Source organism: Aythya ferina, assembly GCF_964211825.1.
Source record: "Aythya ferina genome assembly, chromosome: 2".
Taxonomy (NCBI): Eukaryota; Metazoa; Chordata; class Aves; order Anseriformes; family Anatidae; genus Aythya; species Aythya ferina.
The window spans coordinates 37,148,568-37,158,511 of record NC_140297.1 but is presented as its reverse complement, the minus strand read 5'-3'; the positions used below and the strand labels follow the sequence as shown (position 1 = coordinate 37,158,511).

Genomic DNA, 9,944 nt, shown 5'->3' with positions numbered 1-9,944 from the left:
CAGCGCGAAGCCAGGGGGCTGCCAGTCCCAGGCCCGCTGCCACGTCTGCGGGCCGGGCTGCGGGTAACGGCTCCTAACGGCCCTAACGGCCCCGGGGCGCTGAGGGGGGCGGCGGGGCGGCCATGGCGGCCGTGCTGCGGGCCGTGCTGCTGGGCGCCGCCGTGCTGCGCTGCGCCGCCGCCGCGCTCATCCCCGCGGCCGAGGTGGAGGTGGAGGTGCTGCAGAAGCCGTTCCTGTGCCGGCGGCGCAGCAAGTGGGGGGACCTGCTGCTGGTGCACTACGAGGGCTTCCTGCAGAGCGACGGCGCCATGTTCCACTCCACGTAAGGCTGCGCGGGGCCCCGGGCTCCGTCCGTGTGTCTGTGGTTGTCCGGGGGTGTGTGCGGGTGTTTATTCCCCGCTGGGTTAAAAGGCAGCTGCTCGGGAAGGTCTGGCTTGGAAAGGGGGGTGCCAGCTGTAAGGCTCCCCTCCTTTCCTTTCCGCAAATCAAAGTGCTAAAATAAATAATAAGTAAATGTTGTGTGGGTTCTGCTTGCTGGTTGGGCTCTAGAAAGCAGCGTTGGATAGCGGCTGGTAAAAGGTGAGAGTGTTGGGCGTCTTCTTGGACCAACCAGGGGACAAATTTTTGGTGTAAACCGACAAGTTTTGGTATAAAGCTATCTGCTGTGAACAAATCGCTCCTTAGTTTCTGAAGCAGACTTATAGGGGAGAAGTCTACCTTTATTTAAAAAGAAACACAGCAACATCCCCCAAAAAATCATCTGACAGGCACTGATGCCTTCTAGTTACTGAAATGCCCTAAATGACACATCTGGGTCCAGTCTTGTTCAACATCTTCATCGATGCTGAAGGAATAGTGTCTGCCCTCAGCAAGGACACCAATGACACAAGGCTGGAGCAGTGGCTGACAAGCCAGAAGGCTGTGCTGCCATTCAGCAAGACCTGGACAGGCTGGAGAGATGGGCAGGAAAAAATAAATGAGGTTTAATAAGAGCAAGTGTAGAGTCCTGCACCTGGGAAGGAACAACCTGAAGCATCAGTACAGGCTGGAGGGTGACCTGCTGGAGAGGAGCTCTGAGGAGAAGCACCTGGGGGTCCTGGTGGACAACAGGTTGGCCATGAGCCAGCACTGTGCCCTTGTGGCCAAGAAGGCCAACGGGATCCTGGTGTGTACTAAAAGGAGTGTGGCCAGCAGGTCCAGGGAGGTTATCCTCCCACTCCACTCTGCCCTTGTCAGGCCTCACCTGGAGTACTGTGTCCAGTTCTGGGCTCCCCAGTACAAGGGAAGACAGGGATCTCCTGGAGAGAGTCCAGTGGAGGGCCACTAAGATGATACGGGGCCTGGAGCATCTTCCCTATGAGGAAAGGCTGAGAGGCCTGGGTCTGTTCAGCCTGGAGAAAAGACTGAGAAGGGATCTCATCAATGTGTATAAATACCTGAGGTGTGGGAGACAGAGGGATTTGGCCAACGTCTTTTCAGTGGTTTGTGGGGACAGGACAAGGGGCAATGGCCACAAGATGGAGCACAGGCAGTTCCGCACCAACATGCGAAAGAACTTCACGGTGAGGGTGACAGAGCACTGGGACAGGCTGCCCAGGGAGGTTGTGGAGTCTCCTTCCCTGGAGATATTCAAGGCCCGTCTGGACGCCTACGTGGGCAGCCTGCTCTAGGGAACCTGCTTTGGCAGAGGGGTTGGACCCAGTGATTTCTGGATCATCAGGTCCCTTCCAACCCCTACAATTCTGTGATTCTGAGACATTCCTCACCTGCCCCAGAGCGGAAAAACCCACAGAGCAGCAGTGATGTAAGTAGAAGGAAGAGCCAGGAACTGGGGGAGCCTGCTGAGAGCCTTCGAAGACTTGCTAATGTTGCCTTTCCTGTAAAACAACGGAGTGTCAATAGTGGGATGTGGGGAAAAGAACAAGTACCTGCAGGCTATGTCTGAAATCTGCTGTTGTGGAACCCATTTAAATAAAAAATGTTTTGCATGTTCACAGATGTAAACTAAAATCTCACTAATTTTCTCTTGTAGTTTACCTGCCTCTCTAAACGGAGCTCTAGTGACACTTTAAGTTTTTGATGCTGACTAACTTCTGTAAGTGCTCGTATTTCTTGTTAAGCACCTTTCCTGCATGGCTGTCAATTGAGCTTTTGACTGTAGTTAAAATTCTGTGCCTTTCAATAGAGTGAAGGTAACCCTGGTGTTACCACCTGGTTAAACTGGAAAAGGGGATTGTCTTCCTATTTTAAACTTAAATGTTTTGCATGCACCTGTTCCTCTTTTTCTAAACTATCTGCTGTGTAGTTATTTTTTTTTTTCCCCAATGGCTTTTTCAGAAGAGATGTGTCAGACTCCTCTAAGCATGCTATAAGATAGATTGTAATCGTGACCTAGCTGGTTTTTGATTCGCAGCTTACCAAAGATGTGCAATAGCTTCAAATATGTGTGTGTGTGTGTATATATATATATATATGTATATATATTTATTTTTTATATTTATATATGTATTTTTTTTTAAAGTAGAAATGCCTTTCTAGTCTGATCAGCTTCGAAGTGGAAATGGGTGATCAGGGAAGTGAAGGTGGGGATCCAGGTTGTTCAGCATTGTCAGAAGCACACCATGGACGTGCTCTTTTATTTCTTTCCAGTTCTTAAGAAACCTTGTCATGCCAGGCAGAACTTCTAAGAGCTTTAAAAGTCTGGGTATTTCATTTAAGAAATACCAAGGTGCCAACTGAGATTCTTTTTTATTATATAGCTGTGCTGTGAACATCTTCCATCTGTTCCACGTGCCTTTTATGGAACTTGCTGTTTAAAGACTTTTATCCCATTCTTTTCCAGTCACAAGCATAACAATGGCCAGCCTATGTGGTTTACACTTGGCATAAGGGAGGCTATCAAAGGCTGGGACAAAGGCTTGAAGGACATGTGTGTGGGAGAGAAGCGGAAGCTAACTATTCCACCAGCCCTTGCTTATGGAAAAGAAGGGAAAGGTAAAACACCTGAAGTCCTTCCCTCGCTTTATTTATTTTTGTCTTTGTTGATCTACTCTTGGCCTAAGAGTTTAGCAAGCTTTCAAGCTTCTGTTAGTGTCGCGTTCAGTGGTGCTCAGCTTTATTTTATTTTTATTCCGTCAAACTTGAAGTGCTTACTTAGGTATCACCTTGGCTGTTGCATCTGTGTTTGTGTTGATGCTTCCTGAATGTGCATGTGCAAGCCTCGTTCTTGTTTGTGGGTTTCTTTTGAACCCAGAAGAACTCCCAGTACTGCTACCTATCTTCTTGTGTTCTCAGCTGATATGGTGAAAACTCGCCGTTTATTTCTCCAGAAAGGGATGCTTTATTCTTTCCCTCCTCCAGACACTTTTAGTCATTCCTGTTACCCAAAATGAGATATGCAGGAACATTGGCAGCCATGCTGACATCTACTGAAAATGTACTGAATGCTGCACGGACAGAAAAAAACATTGCTTGTAATGTTTTCTGCCAGTAGTACACAGGCTGAGAGTATTGAGGATATTTTTTCCTTTCCAGCATTTCCAGACCCTTCTTTTCATGGGCAGGTCAGGTCTGGGATCTGCAGTTAAATGAGTGTCAGTTTGAATGAAGCAGGAATGTTACTTTTACTGCTTTATGCGGGGCACTACTGTAAACTTTTCCACAAAAAGCCACTGAACGCTGCAGAGCTCACCTAGTAATTACAGCCATACTTGCCTTGACTAAAATGCAGAACACTACAAGCCTTCAAAGACTTCTAAGCCTCACCTATGGCTTTAATGCAAGAAGGCTGAATGAGTAAACACTGCTAGCTGCTGTAAGGAATGCTGTATTTTAGGAAAAAATGAAGTATTTGAACATAATTACATTGCTATTTTCAAACGATGACAGAAATACTCCATTTTCTTCATGCTTTGCTCTGAACGCACATGAATTCACTAGCCTCCCACCTGGTGCCTTGCCTGCTGTCTGCCCCGAGTGATGAGTCAGATGCCTTGTTCTGTAACACTCAGAAAAAATTACCCGAGGTCCAAACCCTGTGCAAGCGACTGTGGTCTGCAGTTCCAGAAGTTTCTGCACATTTATTCATCCCAGAAATCTCTAATCTTGTTTGGCTCTGCAGCTCAGGCTATGTTTAACACCGCATCTCCAAAATAGGATTAGTTTTCTCCCTGTCATCTCAGGTTATGTGGATATTGTTGGGGTGCTTCCATCCAATATAGGAATACAGAGAGCTTAAATAGGACCAAACGTGAGAGAAGCCAAAGTCATGTGCATTTAAAGTTGCATGTGCACTGCAGGGGCTGCTCAAGGTCTGGAGTACAGTCTGAAATATTTGCACTTCTCATTGTCAGTGGTGCTTATCCAGTTTAGTTCAAAATGCAGGATGCTTGAGAAGTGGTGGGACTAGCAGAATGTTTCTCTGAGACATATGGCTTCTGTGTGGCACAGAATGTGTAATTGTTTTTAACTTTTCTGTATGTTTACCATTCTGGGCAGGAAAAATTCCACCTGAGAGCACGCTGATATTCAACGTCGACCTTCTAGAAATTAGGAATGGACCAAGATCTCATGAGTCATTCCAAGAGATGGATCTTAACGATGATTGGAAACTGTCCAAGCAAGAGGTGAGTGGGTTACTCTTCTTGTGAGGAAACCCATTGGGAGGAAACCTAATGGGATGATGTAGAGGTAAAGGAAAAGACAAACTTTGGCTTATAAGCTTAACTTTTAATAAAACTAAGGTGAAGATGCACGGCTATGCTGCGCCATGCTGAGCCTTGGATCCCAGCTGAACTGGTGGTTCGAGGGATTTAAAAGGGGTGCATTAGGATTAATATTCGGATAGAAGGCTTTGCAGTGTAGAACACCTGGGCTCTCAATAGTTAAACCTTAAACTCGGTAAAAATCATCTGATATTGTTAAAAACATTGCTCACCATTAGTAACTAGTGTGGTGTAAATAACTGTTCCAGCAGTCTTGCTAAAAGCTGCCTCAAACCTATTTGTCCTTCAAAGCTTTGAGATTTGCAGAAATAAGTCCTTATTAACGTAGTTCCCATTAGAGCAGCAGATGCCAAGTTTGTGGACAGATTTCTGTATCTATTTGGGGTGGCTGTTTACACCTGCTGGTTTTTCAATGTGCTAAGATGTGAAAAAGCTGGTTTGATCTTTGACCAATTGATACCTAATACTTCATTGAATATACAACAGATGACAGGCTTTCTTGGCACACTTTTCAGTCAGATACCGTAAAGCTATGGCAACTGCTTTGCTGGTTTTATTTTCTCTGAGATTCTTTCATCACTGAACTTGTCTGCAGAATCAGTCAGACAAGTACTGTTCTGTCAGTGGCATAGGAAGGAAGGTATCTGTTAATAGTTTAATGCTACCATCCCAAACATAATGGCCCTCCAGTACTTAATTTTCTTGTAAGCCTAAAAACTTTAACTCTCACCCTTTACCTTACAGGTGAAAATTTACTTGAAGAAAGAATTTGAAAAACACGGAGCAGTGGTAAATGACACACAGCACGATGCTTTGGTTGAAGACATATTTGATAAAGAGGATGAAGACAGCGATGGGTTTATATCTGCAAGGGAATTCACGTACAAGCACGATGAGCTCTAGAGAAGGGTGACACAATTTTTTTGACACAAATGGCAGTGACTTAGACTGTCTGGTTCTCTTGTCATCTTGATTCTGTGTTTTGGAATTGACAGCTGCTGTCGGCAAAAAAGAACAACCCAACACTATGTATCAAAAGAGAATTTCTGTTGTTTATGTAAAAATGATTTAAACTATTTGTAAGTATGAAAATGTACTTTTGTGCAGCAAAGATTTGCACATTCCATGTTTTTTAAATTTTGTATTAACTTATTTTTTAGAAATGAAACCAGGTTTCCACTTTGCAAACACTTTGAAAATCAAAATCCGGTTCATTGCCTTTCTGTGATTTGTTTGTGCGTTGAGATCACTTTCAGTGACTTTTATGTCCGAATTCTGGTCTGTGGCTTAAGGTTAATTACTTTTAACCTTCCTTCTTGTGTGTCAGTGCTTGAAAAGCAGTATGCTGATCTTGCTTTTTTCTGCAGCTTTGGAAAAGCTATACTTGAAAGCATCAACATCTCCTAACACAGCTGAGAAACTGATACAAAGCTGAATGAGAGGAATGTCTGTCCTGTGCTGCTTCTGCTTTTCTCAAGGGAGAGTGTTATCACTTGTGTCAATAATTGCCTGTTTTTTTCATTCTGTGAACAAAGTAGGAGTTAAATGTCACTTTTTTTTTTTTCATGTTTAGTATCAGGAACATTCTAGGAAATAACTGCAGTTTGGAAAACAGCAAGTTATGCTGCACTATAGGGGTGGTGTCATTTACATACCTACATAAACACATTGTTTTTGAAACTCAGTGCTTGTGTTCACAAAGAAAAATAATCCTTGTCCTCAAGTTTTGAGGGAGATCTAAAACAAAGTGTTGCAAAGCTGAAGCTTTTCCCCATTTTCAGAAGAGAAAGAGTGTGCTAAATGGAGGCTTGGTATGTCCTGAAGAAAGCTGCATTGCTTACCTGCTTTGCTACTGCCTGAATTGCAGAACTTGTCTCATCCTTACACCTTTGCTGTATTTTCACAAGTTAAGCACAGAAATTATTTGAATTTTAAGTAATAAAGTGAAGTTTTGAGGCATGAGGTAAATACTACAGTGCTGCATCTTCATATGAGTAGAGGCAATGAGGATTTTAACTCCATCTCGTGTTTGAACCCTCTCTGGAGAGAAAGAAGCTTAGCCATCATCCATGGGCTCCTAAATGAGAGGCTGAGGTATTTCTTGGAAGGAAATAAATTGTATTCTGACACCTCTAATAGGGGTTTCTGGACACGGTACTTTGGTTGAAAAAAAATGCCTAAGGCTAAAGAGGGACAAAGGCAAATCCAGTTATATAAAATCAACACTGATGGATTGTGCTAATCCCTAACTAGTGCCAAGTGGGGCTCTGCCTTCCAGGTTCTCTATACAGTATATGAGCCAGTTGTTCTCCCTGCCACCTAGTGTTGTAAGTAAGCATTAAAAGACCACTTTATTAGACAGACTTGAGTTGTATATGGACATCAAGGATTGCTGTAAGCAGTCATTGTTTCTCTGGGGAAAAAAAAAGTGTAAGTGAAAGTATGCAAGAGTGAAATCTTTGTGTTCCAGCATCTGGCATTTTGTGGCCAATGACCTACGTGATGTGGAGTTGTGGTCACATACTTTATTTTCAAGAACTCAGTTGTGCCATCTAGTCTGAAACCCGTTTATACTTTCTCTCCCACAGCGTTCTATGGCGGTGAGTTTCACAGTAAAGCGATGCAGGATAGTGCTTCCCTTTGTTTTTGTGCTCAGTGCTTATCCTGGTTCTTGTGAGGAAATAATCAATAAGCATTTATATCTTCTTACCAGTCATAATTTTGTATGTAACTTTTCTTTTGTTTTCTTTTATTATTTTTTTTTTCCTCATCACTGGCAAATTCAGCTTGCCTAACATTGTTTGTGAGCTGGGTGTCTTGATTTCTTCTAAAGTCACTAGAGCACTAGGCACTTGGCAGCAACTCATCACATTTATATTGTTGGTGTGGGTCAGGATAGATGCCTCATCGAGCAGAGGTACCTGTCTTTCTCCATTAACTACGTGGGGAGCCTAGACAATTCCTGCAACTGAGGCCAAGGATGGCAAATGGGATAAAAAGGTGGTCCTTAGGGCAGCCTTGCTTAGGATGCAGGAGCCAGCTGGTAACAACCAACCAAATTGGAAATGCTGTGTGTGCTCTGCTGGGGAGAGCAGAACTGAGGCTCGGATTGGGTCTGTAATGTTTAGCATATTCTCTGAACACCTGTCTGGGAAATTAAAACATAAAAACATGAGATAAAACTTGCCCCTGATCACCAGACAAATATTTAAACCTTTTAAATGGATGCTAGTGTGCCTCTTCAGTGAGGACCAAGTGTTTCCTTGGTATTAAATACAAGTTGGGAGGCAGAGAATACTGTGAAATGTATATATGCATTATCTTAGATTTTTAAAGTATTTCATAAAAATGGCTTCCAGTAAATGTGTACCATAGGCAGTTTGTACCAGCAGACTATTAAAGCTGCAAGACTGAAATGCTCTCTCTGTTTGGTGCGTTATGTGTTGATTCATGGCAGACTGGATGGGGTTTGTTCTTACTGCTTTTCATGGTGGCTGTGGTACATTTTCTGAAATTGAGCTAAAAACACTTTCAAAACTGCAGAATCAGCAGCAGATTTGAGAAGCCACTGCAACTTCATTACCATTTGCTATCATTCAAGTCCTTCTGTGAAGATGATGGGTTTTTTAGGTAGAAATATCGCTGCTTGTCTTACTCTCAGCTGCGTCTGCTTGTTAATCCACAGGGCATATTGCTGCAGTACCAGCAGGAGCCAGCTAGCTACCTGCAGGAGAGCAGAGGCAGGCAGCTGCCTGCCCTATGAGGGAGGAGGAATATTGGAGCTTCAGGGGTACTCAACAACATTTAGACTGGCTGGTTTCTGAAATGCAAGGTATATTTCCATGAGGAAACAAACCCTCAGTGCTTGTCTCTAAGATGCAGCACTTGAAGAAGTGGAGATGGCTCAAAACAGCATTGTGAGCACGTACTGGATTGTTCCTCCTCCTGAAGTTTATAGTTTATAGCCTCCTTCACACATTTCTTGTTTTATGGTTACCTAGGAAAATACACACTGATGATTTTTAGAACGGCAGCCTGTCATTCAGAGCTACTACCTAGCAATTACAGGAGTTAGTGCCTTCTGTAGGTACAGAAGCAGCCTTCAGAGCTCATTTTATTTGAAAATCCTCGCAGTGCAGTGACACGAGAAGGCTTTTGGCAAAGCTTCAGGAACAGTGTTTACAGTTTGAGATGTTTTCTGAAGCTTTCTTCTTTGAGATCAACTGACAAGGCAAACAGTGCTGAAGCTATAGGAATTGCTTTATTCGGTTTTAACTCTGCTTTTCAGCACCTTGTGTCCTTACGCTGTCAGCAGCATTCCCAGTATCGAGGTGTTCTGGTTTGTAACGAGGTCATAAAATTGCAGCGTTAAGTACACACTGAACAAACTGCTATCATAGCTTCTCGGCCATGACACTTAGAACTGAAATGATCCATGGCATGTTTTTCAAAGCAAAAATAGATGGTACAGGTCAGCCTTTAAATTACAAGTGTTTTTGTCATACGTGCTTCCCCAAACCACAAAATCTCTGCCATTAGATAGGAGGATGTCTGATCCTCCAGAAATCCCAGCTTTGGGTGGCAGGCAAGTATCAGCAGGATGGAGAGAGCTCACTGCTTTGGGACGTTTCTGGGGAAAGCAGCAGAATTAGGGGAAGTGCGCTAAAAGATGGTGGAAGCATGCAGAACGATGTGAGAAATGCAGAAGGTTTTCTTTCCTCGGTCCTTTTGGCATCTGCTTCCTTGGCAGAAAGAACACTGGCAGCCACTGGTGCAGGTACTGCAAATTATAAGGCTGGTTCCTGATCTGGCTTTGGTTAGAAATCACTGCTTCAGACAATTTCTGTGTGGATTCTACTGTTACAACTAAGCTAAATTCACATTTCCAAGGACCATTAAAGAATACTCAGAACAGTTATGCTGAGTTTGATGTCTTCTTAAAAATACATCAGCCTCATCACAGAGCTTTTGCAAAAAACAAAGCAATCAACCCCCCAAAACAAACAAACAAACAAAAAACCAGCCCTGAATCCTTAATCCTTAACACTGAATCATTTTTGGTAACAGGAAATAAACACGCAACAACCAGAACCTGCTTAGTTTTGTGTAATCCTGGATAATTTTAGCCTCTCCTGAAAGTTAATCATAATGCTTACATTCTGCGTCCTAGTTTTCTTCCGGCTTGTAGCAAAAACAACTGTGACAAAATAATGATCTTCT

General features: G+C 43.4%; 1 protein-coding gene across 1 annotated transcript; it reads left to right on the top strand.

The window, feature by feature from the left end:
* The first annotated feature begins 35 nt into the window (after positions 1-35).
* Positions 36-6,692, top strand: FKBP14 (FKBP prolyl isomerase 14). Its single transcript, XM_084507550.1, has 4 exons — positions 36-322; positions 2,843-2,994; positions 4,498-4,625; positions 5,469-6,692. The coding sequence occupies exons 1-4, from the start codon at positions 123-125 to the stop codon at positions 5,625-5,627; spliced, it is 639 nt and encodes a 212-aa protein (XP_084363676.1). The 5' UTR covers positions 36-122; the 3' UTR covers positions 5,628-6,692.
* Positions 6,693-9,944: the final 3,252 nt, after the last annotated feature.

What these genes read in the sequence shown, in the direction of transcription:
- FKBP14 (XM_084507550.1), top strand. Translation starts at nt 123, where the DNA reads ATGGCGGCCGTGCTGCGGGCCGTGCTGCTGGGCGCCGCCGTGCTGCGC. An exon ending in GGCGCCATGTTCCACTCCAC is followed by an intron (nt 323 to 2,842) that starts GTAAGGCTGCGC and finishes ATTCTTTTCCAG; the next exon opens with TCACAAGCATAACAATGGCC. An exon ending in GGAAACTGTCCAAGCAAGAG is followed by an intron (nt 4,626 to 5,468) that starts GTGAGTGGGTTA and finishes TTTACCTTACAG; the next exon opens with GTGAAAATTTACTTGAAGAA.